Below are 18,022 nucleotides of genomic sequence, written 5' to 3' on the forward strand. Positions count from 1 at the left end.
AAATGCAGCATCATGACTCCAGTTTAGGTTGAATTAGATGAGCAGTGTGAACAGGTTGCTTACCTTTGCTTTAACCCTCCACAGTAGGCTGTTTTTTAAAGTGCAGTGTCCATCCATCCATTTATAAGGTTTGGTCAAATTTGCACCCTGTCCATCTTGGGTTTTATCACTGTTCAGCGACTTGTTATCACTTATTTTTCAGGTGTGAAGTACAACCTGATCTACAAATTTTTCCGTCCGGATCATAATAATAATATGATGGAAAATCTGGTTTTGAGAGAGACACTTTTCAGGATAACAGCCATTTAATATAGTTACAACACATTTACATCTCTACGTCTATATTACATTTTCAACACTGAATAGAAAGGCCTGAGTTATATCATAAGGTTTCATATTGAATTCTAATTCACTAGTGTCAAGCATGCCTGGAAGTGCAAAGAAACTATTCAGAAAAATTGCAGGACTTGAATGTGACTATTATGAGACATTATGAGGCATTATTTCCTGGGGGAGCCTTCAATCGTCCTCTGTGCAGATGTAAAGGGTAAATTATGTATACTTCATTTCTGTGGCCTGCAATATTCCATCTTGATAGATCTTGATTCACTGCATTGGATTTTAGATTTAAACATTTCAGCATTTACTTTCACACACTATATCAAAATACGTAGGTAACACCAAAGATTTACCTAAAATTGCCGTATAGTTGATCAAAACTATGATAAACTCAAAATGTAAAATAGAGTGTGCTGAGGCATGGATGGGGACTTTTGCCATTTTTGATCGAATCAAAAAAAAGAGTCTGTAGGGTGGGCATCATCTGTAGGAAGAGAGAACCAAAGGGACCAAGGACCAACCTTCATGAGCTGTGTGCCCCAGGAGAGTCACGCTGAATGAGAGAGCGCACCATGAAGAACACTGCTGCTTCCTTAGGGTGACCCTTCTGCCGGCGTCCTGGAGAGAGCAGCAGCATATGCAATGCAGGGTCACAGGGGGGGATGTGTATGAATGCCAATAACATCACTGCTGAGCAACGGCAAAATCATTCAAGTTAGATTAAAGGTGAAAATCAACCAACCTTGAAAGGTTTGTCCCTTTGTGAAAGCCCATAAACTCTAATGTCACCTGCAGGAACATACCTGAGGACATCGGTTTCTTTCAGCATGATGGCATTTTATTAGACAAATGATGACACACTTCACTGTTAAAGGACAGTAGCATACATTCAGATCAGCTCATTTGTACAGTACAAAGATAGAGAGGTTTTGGAGAGGTGATTTATGACATCCAGTCTTGTTGGCCCAGTATCCTTGTGCGTACGTGTGTGTGTGTGTGTGCGTGTTTGTGTTGTGTGGGTGTGTGTGTGTGATGGGCCGCTGGAGCCTTATTGTGTCAATGTTATTGATACAGCTTGAAATCTTTGGCCATTCAGGACAGTCTGCATTCTTTTCTGTGGTTGAGACTCCAGTGTAAACAGGCCTAACTTTTAAATGTTCATATTATTAGGGCTCGTACCTTTTACAATTGCTGCATCAGCCGTGGTGCAGAGAGCGTATGTTGAGGGCGGTGGGTGCTGTGGGTAAAAACTTTTAATACTGCATTTTGGCTTCATGTAACTTTATAGGACACATTCCGTTCACGTCTCGAACCTCCTTCCTAAACAAGATAAGGCGACGAAATGACTGCATTTGAGTAGAGCTATCTTGGCTGGTCCGTAAGGCTTCCGTTTTCTTACTTTGTGGAAAGGCGGGAAATGGACATACTAGGTTTTTAAGCAGCAAAAGGTTTCGATTATTATTCCTCAGGTGAGTTTTTACAAACATTTTTTTTTTTGGATGGACATAAGACGCGGACGCTCTGAGTAAAGCCTTCCGGTAAACAACATCTTCAACGACACCAAATCTTTGAACAAATGAACACAGACTTCACTTGTAAATAAATACCGAAACATCACTTCTTTTTTTTCCAGAACAGGACAACAACATCACATGTCATACATGACGCAATGCGGGATCAGCGTGGCTCTGCACTAGTGTCCATGAGCAAAGTCACTTGATCCCTCATCAGCTGCAATGGCCGCTGATCGGCTCAGTGGACCCTAAGCTGGGAGGTATGGGCGGTGTTGGTGTTGTTGGGGGGTTGGTAGTGTTGAGCAGCTTCTGGAATCAAATAAGAGAATGGAGCGACGGCATTGTCGCCAATACATCCAAATAAGCGGGAGTCAGTGTAATCCGTTGGGCGTGAACGGTGACATGGCGTCCAGACTTATGTCGGCCTCGCAGTCCTCCAAGTCACAAATAGAGTCGGTGGCGTTTTCGTGGTTGTGCGAAAACTGCGAGATCCTGTCAAAAGCATCTTCGTGCTCGATACATTCAACCACGTTGGGGATCATGTTCACGTACGCGTTCGCCATTTCCTTGTGGATGAGGGTGTCTTGGTTGTATGACACCAGCTCGTTGCTGATGTTGACAGTTTCCACCGGCGTGTTGGAGCAGAAATTGCGGCAGCCCAACAGGCTGGCGAAGGCCTTTCTGAACTCGGCGTTGAAGGCGTAAATGATGGGGTTCAGGGAGGAGTTGGTCCAGCCGAACCACACGAAGACGTCGAAAGTTGTCTCGCTGACGCACGGCAGACCCGCGTCCCGGTCGGCGGCCGGCCTGTCGCAGAACGGGACCATGCAGTTTAGGATGAAGAAAGGTAACCAGCAACACACAAAGACACCCATGATCACCGACAGGGTTTTGAACACTTTGGTTTCCCGTTTGATCGAGGTTTTCAATGTGTTGTGGTGTTGGCACTCTATTCGGTTTGTCCGGCAACTTTGCGCGTGCTCTGCCGCTCTCTCCAGCGAGGCGATTCTTCTTATTTGTATTTGTGCAATCCGGTATATTCTGGTGTACGTCACAATCATAATTGCTACGGGAATATAGAAACTTATCAGGGAGGAAGATATAGCGTACTCTCTGCTCAGGCTGGAGTCACAGTTTTCTTCCATCTGCGGACTCGCGGAAGAGTTGCGCGTCCCAGCCAAGTCCTCGCCGCTGTCTTTGTGCCAGTTTAGCTGGACCGGTATGAATGAAATGAGCACAGACAACGTCCAGGTTACGCTTATCATGACAAAGGCAACTCGCTGGGTCATTTTCCTCTCGTAGCGGAAGGGGCTGCAGATGGCCCAGTATCTATCCACGCTGATGATGCAGAGGTTGAGGATGGAGGCGGTGGAGCACATAATGTCGAAAGCCACCCAGACGTTACAGAAAGTGCCAAATGGCCAGTAGCCCGCCACTTCTGCCACAGCTTTCCACGGCATCACCAGGATGGCCACGAATAAATCCGACAGAGCCAGAGAGACGATGAAAATGTTGGTCACTTTGGTCCGCAGGTGTCGAAAGCGCAGAACCGCGGAGCAGACCATGATGTTGCCAAGCAGGGTCCATAGGATGAGCAGCGACAGCAGGCAGCCCGTCAGCGTACGCACAAGCACATCCTTCCCGCCGTCCTTTGTCGCCTCCGTTTCGGTGCTGTTCCACATAATCTCGCCGAAGGGTGCCGACACATAGTCAACCCCCTGCGCCGACGAGAGATACTTCTCTGGCTTCTCCATGTGAGTGCTTCTTCAAGTAAAACTGCAGTCCATTGCTCCGTGCGCGCACACGGACGCAGTTATCAGCCATTCACCATATTCTCCCCATTGACCTTCTCGGCTGCCAGCCTGATTTGAAGTGCAAAACTGAAGGAAAGATAGAACTGATCGCCTTAAAACGGTGCCGAGCGACGTGCCAGGTGCGCCGAGGAGCTGAAGCGCACTACGCAGTGGTGCGAGCATGTTGGATGGAGCCTAGTCGTCTGACCTGGCGGTACCTCTGCGAATCTCTTGGTCAAAGGTATCCTGAGCTCGGCGTGGCCGCGGAGCCCCTGCAGCCAAACCTACACCAGCCAAAAGCACCCTCTGCTCATTCGAGCTGGGCGCGCACACATCACGCCTCCTTTGTGGGTGGTGTTAGACGCGTGCAACATCGCAATGCGTTAGAAACACGGGTGTGAGGAAGCCCTCATTTTCCTTATAGGGACTCTGAAGAGCGTTAAACTTCAAATCAGTCGACACCTTTGAACCAATTGAGCATTGTCTTCCCCCCTCGGCGTATTGTTCATATTGCCGTAACATACAACATGTTATCAGGAGTAAAAATGGAGCTTTTTCCTGCAAAAATAAAGTGTGTGTTAAACGCATAGACCAAAATTAAAAAGCTCCTGCCCATTAAATTCAGTATTGTTTAAAGGTTGCAAACACGCCCATTTACACATTTTATAATAATAAGTGTTGGGGGCTGTACGCATGCATGCAGTGAAAAGCCACTGCCGGAGCTGTCCATGGTGCTGCCTGGCTGACTATGTATTGTGTACTTATCTAGATAGACGATACTGGGGAAACCGCAGTAAATCACGACTCCACCTGTTGACCATTATAGCACATAAGCAGAAGAGGTGCTAACCACGAGCGGCCTTTGACTTGTAGTGCAAAGAGAAACAAAAAAAACAATATAACGGTTTTATAGTTGTGTGATTTGCTTGAGGTGATTTATTTGAAGGCCTCGCTGCATTAATGATCTCCCGTATCTGTCCTTGTGTGACATCAGGGCTGGATGAAGCTGGATAGGCGATGCACTTTATCCCACATAGCCTTTGTGCATCCATACATGCATCCAAGTATCTGTATCTATCTGTTTTTATCTCTCCCTCTACCCAACTATATCTATCGTGGATAAATCAATCTATTTTTATCACTGAATACCTGCGGTTGTTTACCCGCTGACGTCGGCCGGGTGGGGGTCACAGCTCACTTCTCAGAGTGACCCGAAACATTCACACTCTCAGCAGCCGCGTCGAGGAGCTCGGAGCGCCGCGCACAACGTGTCTGTGCAGCAGCAGCAGCAGCAGCGTCGTCTCCGGCTTTGAAACGTCACGGATATTTTTAGACGTGTCCGCCTGCCTGTCAAATCGTTGTGACACTACGTCAAAAATAATCTCCCAACGCCCGACGACAGATTCTTTGGAGTAACCTATATTATCGGGATGTCAGGGGGAAACTTTTACCCGACACAACAGTTAATTCTTTGCAAACAAAGATCGCTTCACATGTCACCACAGCTATGTCATTTTTGTTTTTGTTGAACGATCAAATGAGTGAGACCTATTTCTCTGTGCAACAACCATAAGATTGTCTACAATTATACGATTGTATCGCATTTAAAAAAAATCCCCAAACAATATAAAATAAATTATTGTTCGTTATAAAGTTTGCTTTTATTACGATGGTTGTAACAATCGGGCGTTAAATTAAGATGTATTTGGAAAAATAACTCAAACTATCGCTCCCCAAAGACTACATGGGCTTTTCGACTGTCCCGTCGAAATATAGGTGTTTGTCGCCGCCCTGTGGTTTGAATGTGTACTACAGCTAAAGCTTACTCCGATTCTCAGTGACGACGTCACAGTACTCAGCAAAGACTTCTTCGGTGTGAAGGAAAAAAGTTCTGACCCATCCCTTGCATGAAAAATAAGAAACGTTTTCTTTATTTCACCGAGAAAAGGATATAGATCCATCACTAATGTACACATCATTACTTAAGAGCACCATTTCATTGGAATTTTAAACAATCCGGGCAGTGTCTCTGTGACTTTGATTAGCATGACAGTATTTACAAAGATGATAATATTGTAGTTTGCTCCTAAAAAACAAGGATTTTCCCACAAATTGGCACGTAGTGAAAACACATACAGCAGATAGCACCAGGTTGAGAACTGAATGAAATTATACATTGATTTGATAAAAAAAAATCATACAGTACACGTATACAGTATATCCATATGTCAAAAAGAAACAATTTATATCACAGACAGAAGGAGTTTTTAATGCTGATCTGTCAGGTGTAAACATACAATCTGTGGTCTAGTCTAAAAAGTTGTCACCACAACATTTACTTAGTATTGGTATAATAATTCTGCAACTATTCTGATACAAGATTTCAACGTTTAACAATATAGATGAACCTGATTTGAACCCTCTTCATATTACGCATTCATCGACTCATTGCTGTCATTACATGAAAAGGAACATTTTTGAACTGTAGATTTGTCATGTAAGTGTGCACTTCTTTATATTATATAATATAATAATGATGTGGATACTCCAGTATAATCAAAACAGTGCTAGACTTCTACCACTAAGCTAAATGAGAACCAGATCCATATACAGTGTGAACATTTCACATGCAAAGACAATATGTGTCAAGTTGTGCACCAGTGCACTTGTGGCTCCATTGAACACCGTACTATTAGATGTTTGAGAACATGTTTTAGTGGCTCAGCTGTAGTATTTAATGAGTCGTTTTTTACATACTTTCAGCTACGGAAACAGTATAAAATGTGCGTGACATATTCAGCATGTACGTTTAGCGTGCTGAACCTGTGAGAAAACTCAACTTAAATGTGACTACAAAACAAAAGTAAAACAAATCTACACCAACGGCCCTTTTCATCATCATTTAAAAAAAATCTCTAATAACACAAGATAATTCCTCGTGGAATGCAGGCTAATAGGTTCACTCAGTTATCCCCACACTGAGGGCGCATCCTCTTGTTTGTCTTTGCAGCTTGTTTTTTAGTCGCTTGGAGTCTGACCCGGACTTCCCCCTGAGCGGCTGCGGGACACTCTCGGGAGTCGGTGGTGACCACTGTTCTTGTGCGTGTAATCTGGCATTGTCATTGCTTCTCCGTTAGACCCGGCGGAACACCTCAAACAGGGAGGCCACTGAGTGCATGCGGTAGAAAAGGTTCAAAGGAATGGCAAAATTGAGAACTGTGGTCCACACACTGAAACCAAATGTCTCTTGTTCTAACCCGTTGTCGTACTGCGGGCGGCAGCCGAAGGCTGGAAGGATCCACAGCTGAAAGAAACAAGGAAAGAAGTTACACTAGAACGGTGTACTGCCAGCTGTGTCTGCAACAATCACAGCTGTATCGGCCGAACCCCACACAGACGCTCTCAAGCTTCAAGGCCTCGTATGGGACACTTAGTTTAAACTCAAAAAGTCTTGGTCTTACTGGTGCCCGCCAGTTAAAAATTGTGAGTGGAAGTATAAAATTAGCAATAAACAGTGTTTGGGGCCAGTGTGAGTCACATTGATGAAGGGTTTTATCAGTTTTTAAAAATACATTTGTATTGAAAAGATGGGCTCTATCGTCACCAATTCCCAATCCAGCTGCTTGAGTCAGCATCAACCTGATATCGGGGCATCCCTATTTGTAGATTTGTGTATATATGTGAAAACAATAATACGCTGACATCACTCTATCACTCTACACATGGTCAAAGTTAGTGTTACCAAAACCAAAACATTGGGTTGAATTAGGTTATTCATATCATATAATATTTCAGCTAGTTGATTGCTATTGTTTAGAATTTGTACACAACAAAACTGCCTACATTCAGTTATCAAGTGTAAAAGGTACAAATGCCTACCGAAATGTTGCACATTATCAGGAAGACCGCAATGTTTTTCAGGATTTGCCGCTTTACATTTGGGGGCTCCTTTACTTTGCTTCCAACAGGCAGCGGCACTTCAGAAGGTTTCCTCGGACATCTGTACACCTGTCCGCTTTCTTCCTGGTCGTTCTCCATGGTGACACATGTCCGCTCTGGCTTGTCGTAGGCTCTGTTGATGATGCCGTCGTACGGCGGGGCCAAAGAGGAAGTCACCGAGAAGATTTCTGGAGACACTGCCAACTCGGGATCCTCACTCTGTCCATCGTCTTGCTGGCGATACAGGGACTCTACGACAAAGATGTTCTGGATGTACTTCTCCAGCACGATGAGCAGAGAGTAGATGAGGTTGGTCCAGCGGTAAGGAGGACTGCTGTTGGTGCCTAACACAGCAACTACGCTGCACCAGGACATGAGCCAAGAACCAATAGAGGAGCCAAACAGCAGCTCCATGTCCAGCTGCCTGGACGGGTTCTTAGACGTGTCCAGTGGCACGTGGTCCGCTCGATATATGAGAAGGGCTGCAGCGCCGGCAGAGCACATGGACACCAGCATGACGATGCCATAAATGTAGAACATGGAAATGGCTGACTGGCGAGTTTGGAGGGATTCTTCTACGTGGGTGACGTAGACCACCAGGATCCCAATAGTGCTGGCCAGTGCAAACAAACCCAGAATGGGGCCTACGGTCAGGCCCTGGGTTTTAGTAGCCAGCCTCTTCTGGTTCAATGAAAGGTCAATGGTCCTTCCAATGTTCTTCCACATGACAAAGAGCATGGCAGAGACAAAGATGTGGTATTCAACGTTGAAGGGATAGAGATAGAAGAGGCTGCTGGAGAACATGGAGCAGGTGCTGGTGGTGCAGTTACAGTGGGGCTCTGAGTGCACTGCAAAACAAGTAAAAACACATGCGCGTTCATGAGAAATACATATATGCTTCCCTAACATAACGCAACTAGATCCATCTATAAAGACACAATACTATACTGGCAGGAAACCAAACGTAATCTTATTAAAATGAACAGAGGTATAACAAATAAAAAAAACGTATGCATATGGTCTGACAAAGTTGAAATAGGCCAAATGTATAAGATAGCAATAATTCATTCTTTGCAGGTCATCGGGTAATATACCGCACTTTGCAAAAAGACTGTTGTCACCACTCAACGATAGGATAAGACGATAAGAAAACATAATATACATGGAACTTACCTCTGACACATTATTTTAGATATGAATGCTTTGAAAGCCTTTGGACAAAAGTATTACAACTAACTACTAATCCAATCCTATCTTGAATGTTTGAAGAGAACTATTTTGAAATGCAGATTAGGTTTGCTGACATGCTTTTTTTCTGGTGCTCTTATTTGTACAGGAAGTGCAGAGACAGACGTCCCATCTATTCACCAAGTGTTTCCCAACCGTTTGGCTTGTGTCTACTTGTCAGTGCTGTATATCTACTAGTCGTGGCCACTTTTTTTACTGAATCATTCCCTGATAAAAGGGTAAAATAGCAGTAACTCGCAAAGAGAGAAAAGATCGGATGAAAATCTGAAAAAATGAACACAATGACAAAACTGTGTGGCAGAAATTGTGCCACCTCTGGTTTTGTTTTACCAACCTAATGCTTTGCATCCACAACAAAGCCAGAAAGCAACGTGTCCAGGTTGGACACTTCTTTATTTTAATGCGTTGCCAGATCTGTTCTGAATGTCAAATACATATAAAACGTCTGTAAAAGGTCAGTATTTGTTCTGCAATTTTCCTGAATTCATTCACCAAATGCCTGAGCAACTTAGATGACAAAGCAGGTTATTTTTCTCCACCTCAGGACCACCACCGCACGCCATGGTAATGCTGATGCCCTCTAGATATCATCTCCACAAAACCTTACGATGTGCCCCACTCACCCCCTCCCGCCCCTCACCTCCCAAAGGCGGCCACTATGGCAGCGCAGCCTTTAATTAAAAAATGAACAACAGTCAGGGTGCAGCCATCCTCACAGTCAGCCGGATATGAGGAGGAGCAGTTGAACCCCCCCAACCATGAGCTTAGATGTATCAGTTACTGTAATTGCAGCACCCTTGGGAGGCAGCAGCCTGGGGACAAAGCCGTCTGCGAGGTCAAGCGGGGGGTTGCCAAGGAGGGTGGTGGTGGTGGCTGAAGTGTGGCGAAAGGGCCGGGGTGGGGGCCTCGGCACTAGCAACACTGTGTGTCTCCTGAAACCTAATAGAGAGACGCTCGACACAAACAAGACCCACTGGGCTGCAGAGCTAAAAACCCTCCTCTCCTTCCTTTTTTTCCTTTCATCCATTGAAGTGAGCTCTCAAGTGGACTATTGTACTTGTCTTCTCAGTACAAGCCAGCAATCGACCCCTTGGCCCTTACCTATGGTGAGGTTTCCGTAGCCCAGGGCCGAGAGTCTTCTCTTATGGTTGTTTAAGAAGTGCTCCGCTTCCGACATCACGCCGTTGCACCAGAGGAGGAGGTTGGTAAAGACGGCATGGATGACACCAAATCTGAGGAGACAAACAGTTGAAATCAAGAGTGCTGAGCAGTTAACCAACAGCACACTGCAGCGTTATTACATAATAATAGGCTGCGGTCTCCGGTGAGATGATCGGGATATCAGAACAAGCTTTTATGACCACAACTTTGTACCATACCTCTCGAATGTTTCAAAGCTCTTGATGACATCCTTGATGTGAAACCAGAGAAAGTGCACCTAAACAAAACAGCGAGAGGTATAACCTTGTTATAAAAGTCAGGCAAAACATTATCAAAAGTATAACCTAAAAAACGTATTTTACAGACAGCAAAATCGACTTGAGAATCATTTTAATCCCTTCATCGGAAGGATTTTGTCACTTATACTCACGGACAATGACAGGATTATATTGTGCAGTAACTCTGTGGCCGCCTCAACAACAAAGAGCACATTATTCAGCTGAGTGGTGCACAGAACAAGACCAAAAGCCCTGATAGATTATCACTTTATTCAAATTAAAGTCTGGTTGTAGCCTTACCTGTGCTATGGTGTGAGTTGCATGAATGACAGGAAATACCCCGAGCACCGCCGACACACAAGACTGATACCCAACGTAATACCCGATTCGGAACGCGTCCATTATCAGTGACAGGAGCGCAAGCAGCGTCAAACCACCTAAAACAACAACAACAACAACAAAAAGTTATTACTGTTGCACGTTGACTTCACAGCCCGCGAGTTCTTTTGGGGGCTTTTCTTCACTGTAAAACACGAATCCTTCCTTAATCACTTTTGTGCAGCTGATCTCCACAAACTCACCTCTTATCCAGCATGTGGTGGCGTGGACGTCTTTGTCGGTCCGCGCGTTCTTCTGTCTGTCCCGCACCAGGATGTACCACATCATCCAGATCAGCTGCAGGAGCATGAGGCAGGTGACGAAGGACAGCAGGTGCTCTTCCTTGACGGAGGGGCCGTGGTGCGCGATGGCCAGCATCAACGCTGCCCCGATCAGCAGCACGTTGGTGCCGTACTGACCGCTGAGGATCTCGGCGTTCTTCCTCGGATAATCCCCCGACAGACTGAGTTTGAGTTTGGTGAAAACCTTCTTGTCTTGCTCGGAACTGGACGACGAGGAAGAACTGTGGCAGTACTTGTTCAGACACATGATATCCAGGCCGCTGTGTTCCACCATGGTGGGAGACATGCAGAAGAATCGCGCCGCGGAGGGAGGAGAAGAGCCAATGCCGCGCGCTATAAGAGCATTTGGGGCACGCCAGGTGCCTAACCTTTGGCTTCGAGGTGGGGATTCAGGCGACTCGGTACCGTGCCAATCATGCTAATTCAATAGTCACGGTCCGGCCCAGTGGTCATGCACCGTTTCAATGTCCGGCCTCGCCGAGGATGGACTTGACAGATGCCATTGTCACCTTGTAACCATGAAACTGTAATATTCTGGTCCTGTAACCGGCTCGCTGAGAAAACGGTAGATTGCGTTTCACTCCTTGCTGATCCCAGACCCCTGTCCTCGTGAAACTCCCATATGTTTCAAGGGGATCACTGAGCTTGCAGTGCCAACCATTCACTGCCGGAAAAAAAACACTAAGCACGGAAATATCCACAACAACAGAAGAAGAAAAAAAAAGCGAGCTTTGGCTAAATCCACCTCCGCGGGGCAGCTGGCGGGCAGCAGTCCCCTCCAAGGCCGGAGAAGTCCTCTCAGGGAGGCTATCGGGTGTTACGCACACAGGCCTGCATGAGATAAAAGGGAGGATGACATTTCACAAACATGTGATGTTTACGGGCGGTGGCAAATGACTTGTCCCGACAAGTCCGAGTGCCATCTCCTCAAATCCTCGCGTCCACTGGTGGCAGAGATGTGATTAAAAAAGTTGCTCCCGAGGTGGAAACAGTCAGGGTCAGATTTCGAGGGCTTAACAAGGGCTTCTTGTTAAACGGATGTCGCAGGAGAACACTGAGCCCATCAGCACGGAGGGCTCTTATGGACACGACCCAATTCCAGTTCAATAATGGGGGCGGATGCCTGCAATCGGCATAACAACAAAAGGACTGCTCGCGCATGATTAAGAGGTGATTGGTGTGAATTTAGGATGGAATGGTAATCATCAATCAACCTTTTTTGCAAAACAAATTTACGACGTTAGACCCAATTAGTGAAATGCATGGACTCGGCAAACACTTAAAAACCCGAGTTGAAGTATAGTGAGATTAATATTCGGCTGTCAATTGGTGCAAAAAAGGACAGCTGCAGTGCTGATTTATTATTTTCAAAATAAGAGTTTCTATAATCTTAATGTTATCTGGTGATTATAATGCATCTCAATTAACAGTACGTTTATAAACTGTGTGATATGTAACACACAACCTAGAAACAAGTTAAATACAGGCTTCAAAAATGAAACGCTGTGATTTCATATGATTGTTTGAACGACAGCTTTAAAACACAACCTAGTACGAATGGTGTCTATTATCCATCAGCTGGCCTTTACGCACGGCGCGGGCGGACCAGTTGTCTTGCCGATTGTCTTGAAATACCTTTTGAAGCAGCTTAATGGGGAAAATGGAGGACAAACTGACTTAGTTTCAACCTTTCTTTCGTCTTTGGGACATCTCGACTCGTTAACGCATCGCGAGGGACACTGTAGCGGCGTCACGTGGTTTGGAGAGATGATTAAGCGTTTCCCCTCAACAGCACATCGGCCTGTCGGAGTATCGATTTAATCACTGAGCATCAGACCGATAATGAAGAAGACTGAGATCTACCAGGGGACTTTAATGGGCGGATGACCAAATCGGAACATTCTTGATTTAATCTGGATGTGTTCAAATAATCTCTCTGCTGTTTGCACTCCAACACCTCGTTGAATGGGAGAGCAGATTGCACAAATCAATGCGTTTTTGTCTTTAGAAGCAAATGTTTAATAGCTGAAGACAGATTGTATTATATTTGTATGTGTGATTGTGCAGAAGTCATCTTTAATGATAGATCAATATTCAAATATTATAGATTTTAATGTAGTTGTAAAGATCTGTAACAAAATAATACTCTGAAAAGCCATTTTAAATACTGTCTAGATGCTTCATCCACACCGACAAGTATTTTGAACATCATAACAAACACTTGAAGAAAGAGGCCAACCAGCCATCCATACTGCTAAAGTGGTTTTAGAATTGATTTTTGTGCTCTAAGTAGATAAAGATTGTGACAAGTAGTGAAATTTGTTATCAAACTTTATTTATGAAAAAACAAGAATAAGTGCATTCAACATAGTTTAAGACAAAAGTTTGTGAAAAAGCGATTTAAACTCGCTGGTTTCTTTGAAGTTTGAAGTAAAAAGTTATAAAGAACACCTTTACTGCTTTCCTCATAGACATTTCCTACACATTGAGATAAATACAAAGAGGCTTCATTCACAGCCCATTTTAAAGGGTTACCATATGAAAAGCAAAGAACACAAAATAACAAAGAAAGCCATTTATCTGCTTCAGTGTCAGGATCCTGGGGCCGTATTCATAAACCTTTGTACGGTTTATATGAAGATTTCTTAAGCTGAGGAGGAAATGGTGGAAAGACTCTGAAAGATTCTGAGAAATATCCTCCAAATGCGGACTGAAAGTGAGTTAATGAATCACAATAGATTTGTTTTAGGTTAATAAGGTAAAACAAATGAAATTAAAGGGATCGGAACACTAAGATCTTTGGCCGATATTTGCTGGTTTATAGTCGTATGTTCAATAACGCTGTTACTAATACAAATTGAACCGCTGACACAGAAATGGATGCTTCTGTTACAATCAAATAGATTTAGCTATAACAGAATATAATGTCAATAGACACCAAATTATATTATTAAACTTATCAATTTCACTGTCCAACATGCTCATTGTCAAAGTGCATTGTGTCTTTTGGATCAACCAATTGCGCCAAATAATGCGTCATATAGCCACAGGGTTAAACCCACCTCCTCAATACGTTAACGTTTGGTTCCCTTCCTCACTCAGAGCTGCTCTGAGAGGTTTTCTAAATAGCTGCGAAGCTAGGACTTGCTAGAAATGTTTAGGCAAAGTTCACATTGTTTGTAAATGGTGGCTTAACGTCACAGCTTCCTGAAACACTTAAACAGAGCCAACTCATCAATAGCCTTATCAGTCATTTCCATCATTCAGAAACACCTTTTCTACTACAACAGGCCAAATTTCTGGTGAGAAAGAAAAAAAAGTCAATTAAAGTGCTGTTTGCCAAATGCTCAACACAATCACATTGTGTCTGCACCATTGTTTCATTGGGAAAACACATCAGTGAAAGATCATAAACTGAGGTGGTTAAACTCGTAGACCACAGTGAACCTACCACGCCGACCTGCCCAGATCAATTGGCTGCAGGTGTATAAGCAGGTTTGGCCGCATACCATTATGCATGCGTTTCATTTTGGTGCTGGAATAATTCATGTTCTTGGAAGAAATTTTCGGTCAGTGAGAGGAAGATTGTTGTGTTGGTGATGGAGGAAAACTACCAAAAGAAAACTTAACATTGTGGATAACAAGATTATGTAAAGTCCAGATTATTCAAGTATAAAGCACTAGATATGTTATGTTCAATGAGACAATATTTCACTTCAAAACATTTACACCTGTCACATTCATCCAAGCAAAGAGATGAACATGACCACGCCCATGAACTGTGTGAAGAGGATGAGCGGAGTCAAGAAGGACCACACTGGCCAAAGGGCCATGTTCAGGCTGCAAAGAAAGTACAATATACTTAAAATTACTAGAAACATGAACAATATTAATTATTGTCAGTATGGATATTTTTCATTGATAATCATGTTACTATTTGGCCAACGTATATCCAGTAAGCCAACATCATTTCAGCTCTAATCACGTATAAATAGGATAGGAAAGGTTTTTTGCGGTTATACCTGCAAGATGCTGCAATAAAGGCTGCAGTGGTGATGGGAGGAATGGCAGGGTATTCCTGGTCATAGTGCCGGATGCCTTTGAACCACTCCAGGTATACAATGCAAAACATGGCCAGAGACAAGCAGATCCCGAGGAGTGCCAGTCCCACATTGAACCACCAACTAAAAACCACAGATGGTTGAAAAGAGAGAGACTCGTTTAAGTACAAGTTTATGTATACTTGATGCCGCTTTTGAAACACAGAAGATGGAATCGTTAACGCCAGTGTCAGACTCCAGTGAGACCATTGAAAGTTATCTATAATGATATGTACAGGTAGTTTATAGCCCATATACCAAAAAAATAGAATTTCTCTTGACTCCACCTTTTGATATCCTCATTCTCTATGATGTTGTGGAAGAAGTCCACGTAGTAGGTCACACCGACAGATGCCACAATCCAGAAAATGGAGTGTCTGTTGATGCGAGGGAGAGGTTTGGCATCTTTTTCCTTTTGACCTGAATGGCAATAGAAAAAAAAAAGCTTCAATTCCCAAGTTTCCCATAAAAGCATTCTTCCTTTCATAGTCTGAAAGTGTTTCAGTATGGTACAGAAACAACCATTAAATATGAGCTTTGTCTCGCCACAACAGAATGGGCCAAGTCCGCGTCTTGCAGGCTTAAGGAGCTTTGGAGGTGAAACTGATGGCTATCTTCGAGATAATCTTACTTCTCAGGAGAAGTATTAATCACTATAATTTACTGGTTGATTAAACGCATCAGGGCCCATTGTTGGCGGATGAACTGCTCCTGCGTGCATTTGGCCTGTTACTTATATTACAGCTATTAGTTTACATTGTCAAAGAGACAGAATGGAGACTGTGTTGGAGTGATATCCTGTATCACAGCGTTTGCTGCTTACAGTCCAAACCATCAACAATTGCTGTGTTTCTGCCAGCGAAGGCCTTGAGTTTGTCCACATCCAACCTGTTATGTATCTAAATTAACGTTCGTTTTGTGAAAGAAAAATGGCAGTCTAAAGATTGTCTACCACGTAATCTAACGCTAAAAACTGCCCATTCAACAGATTTAAGCATAAAAATGAACTACTTTTCCAATAGTAATGTTAGCTCAAGTTATCAAAACGGATAAATGCTTATTTGACACGCTAACGTTGCAGTTGGTGCCCAACCAGAGCTAACGTTATATAGCAAGTTAGCCAACGGTGTTAGTCAATACAATATGTCCGGGGCTTACTCTTTTCATCTTCGTCACCATTTGTTGCTGTTTGCATAAGAAACTCCGCATCTCTCTTAAATCTATTCCGCAACGTTGCAAACTCGCTGTCATTAAGCATTGTGTTGACAATATCTTTAACTTATAACGTTACTAGCATTAAAGGCTGACTAGTGATTCAAAGGCACTTCCGGTTAGACGCGGTCGCTTTTATATGACGCACTTGACAACGACCGTTGTAGTTTAACTGATGTCAGGGCACATCGGAGGAAAACCAATAAATACGGCTGAACAAACCAAAAGTAATTCAATTTCTTAGGAGACACATTATATATGAATAGGATATATATTAGTATCAATTACTGCATTATTATTTTCTGGCCTTTGTTATCTGTGAAATGAACAAACTTTAAACAAAGTCCCTTTTGAGTGTAGGAAACAATGTTCGTTTCCCCATTCATTTACTTATAAATGCAAAACTTTGCATTTGGGTTAGAGAAGGTGTGCTGGGAAGCACAAGGTTGGTGGTTCGAGTCCAGGCTGCTCCAAGTGTCCCTGAGCAAGACACCTAACCCCTAATTGCTCCCCAGGCAAAATGTGAAAAAGCCATGGGTTTCAAAATGTAATGTAAGTCGCTTTGGATAAAAGCGTCTGCTAAATGACCTGTAATGTAATGTAATGGACTTGTGATGCATACAATAATCTTTACATTTACTGGATGTGCTTAGTGAAAATTTTCAAAAGGGAAATCTGAAGAACGATATTTTATGAAGAACTTTTTCCACACAGACCATCTCAACACAAACCTAGATACCCTCAAAGGGGTAACTTGGGATATTCAATTAAAATGTATAACAGGACACAGTTGTTCTCATCCCACGAAAACTTGCAAAATGCATAGTGGCTGGCTGTGTTCCAAGGTTTATCTTGAATGTATACCTTTACATAGCACGGGCAAGAATCTGACACTGCTGATATCGTTGTCCTATTTCGACCTCAATTTCGATCTGGCAGAGTGGGCACGTGCAGTGAAGAAAGAGGTTAATACAACTTGCCGCCACCACTTATTCTGAAGCAGTCACACGCTACATTCCAACGGCAGATTATTAGGTTCATCTAAAACAGATTTAGAAAGTCCTGCAGTGATTCCTAAATCCCTAATATATACATATCATATATAAACACCAGAAAAGGTGTAATTAATAATCAACCCTTGTTTATAGTACAGTCTCACGTGTAGACACCTTTTAGGATAACAAAAAGGGTATTACCTCCGACTTTCGTTCTTACGCTGGTGCAAAAAGCCCAAAAAATCCCACATGGCAAAGTTTATCATCACATTACATGATCCAAAAGGACTTACATTGCGTTTTTAACCCGTGGTTACATTTTGCCCAGGGAGCAGTCAGAGGTTGGGTGTCTTGCTCAGGGACACCATACGATAGCACCAAGTGGACTCGCAGCTGTGCAGTGCTTTCTATGAAACAGTTTAGTTTGACTGTTGGCCAAACAGTGGACACATGGGAGAATAACAGGAAGATTATAAATAGACACATATATACAAGATTAATATGTGCAGCATTTTTTTAGTCTGACCACTCAACGCGCTTACACGTCATCATTCATCCATTCACACCCTCATGCGTTGATGACAAGAGACACACGCACGCAATTTGGGGTAAATTGGCCTGTGCAGGGACATCAACGTGGAATAGTTCCGTCAAAGATTTTTATTAATGGAAGTGATTTGACTACTAAAGATTAAATAGGTCTCAAACATTTAGAGATATAAGGGAAGGACCATAAAGTCCACAAACCAAGGTTTTAGCAGTA

The 18,022-nt window shown here is 43.4% G+C and overlaps 3 protein-coding genes across 3 annotated transcripts; all 3 read right to left on the reverse strand.

Moving 5' to 3' along the window:
• Nucleotides 1–1,155: 1,155 nt before the first annotated feature.
• drd5a (dopamine receptor D5a) lies at nt 1,156–3,953 on the reverse strand. Its single transcript, XM_040202945.2, has one exon. It carries the CDS (start codon nt 3,605–3,607, stop codon nt 2,225–2,227), a length of 1,383 nt encoding a protein of 460 aa, XP_040058879.1. The 5' UTR covers nt 3,608–3,953; the 3' UTR covers nt 1,156–2,224.
• Nucleotides 3,954–5,549: 1,596 nt separating this feature from the next.
• On the reverse strand, nt 5,550–12,282 carry otop1 (otopetrin 1). The gene is made up of 6 exons (XM_040202933.2): nt 10,854–12,282; nt 10,573–10,709; nt 10,213–10,271; nt 9,935–10,065; nt 7,526–8,433; nt 5,550–6,950 (listed from the first exon to the last, which is right to left on the reverse strand). The coding sequence occupies exons 1-6, from the start codon at nt 11,236–11,238 to the stop codon at nt 6,780–6,782; spliced, it is 1,791 nt and encodes a 596-aa protein (XP_040058867.1). The 5' UTR covers nt 11,239–12,282; the 3' UTR covers nt 5,550–6,779.
• A 983-nt stretch (nt 12,283–13,265) lies between these two features.
• Nucleotides 13,266–16,477, reverse strand: tmem128 (transmembrane protein 128). Its single transcript, XM_040202954.2, has 4 exons — nt 16,211–16,477; nt 15,340–15,472; nt 14,975–15,136; nt 13,266–14,792 (listed from the first exon to the last, which is right to left on the reverse strand). Exons 1-4 carry the CDS (start codon nt 16,308–16,310, stop codon nt 14,693–14,695), a joined length of 495 nt encoding a protein of 164 aa, XP_040058888.1. The 5' UTR covers nt 16,311–16,477; the 3' UTR covers nt 13,266–14,692.
• Nucleotides 16,478–18,022: the final 1,545 nt, after the last annotated feature.

The sequence above is a fragment of the Gasterosteus aculeatus genome, chromosome 17 (assembly GCF_964276395.1).
Source record: "Gasterosteus aculeatus chromosome 17, fGasAcu3.hap1.1, whole genome shotgun sequence".
Lineage (NCBI taxonomy): Eukaryota > Metazoa > Chordata > Actinopteri > Perciformes > Gasterosteidae > Gasterosteus > Gasterosteus aculeatus.

Excerpts from the sequence above, each read along its gene's own strand:
- drd5a (XM_040202945.2), bottom strand. The coding sequence starts at position 3,607 with ATGGAGAAGCCAGAGAAGTATCTCTCGTCGGCGCAGGGGGTTGACTAT.
- otop1 (XM_040202933.2), bottom strand. The coding sequence starts at position 11,238 with ATGTCTCCCACCATGGTGGAACACAGCGGCCTGGATATCATGTGTCTG. Across the intron at positions 10,710-10,853 it reads CACCACATGCTGGATAAGAG|GTGGTTTGACGCTGCTTGCG; the intron begins GTGAGTTTGTGG and ends TTGTTGTTTTAG. Across the intron at positions 6,951-7,525 it reads TGATAATGTGCAACATTTCG|CTGTGGATCCTTCCAGCCTT; the intron begins GTAGGCATTTGT and ends TGTTTCTTTCAG.
- tmem128 (XM_040202954.2), bottom strand. The coding sequence starts at position 16,310 with ATGCTTAATGACAGCGAGTTTGCAACGTTGCGGAATAGATTTAAGAGA. Across the intron at positions 15,473-16,210 it reads TGGTGACGAAGATGAAAAGA|GTCAAAAGGAAAAAGATGCC; the intron begins GTAAGCCCCGGA and ends ATTGCCATTCAG. Across the intron at positions 15,137-15,339 it reads GAGAATGAGGATATCAAAAG|TTGGTGGTTCAATGTGGGAC; the intron begins GTGGAGTCAAGA and ends TGTGGTTTTTAG.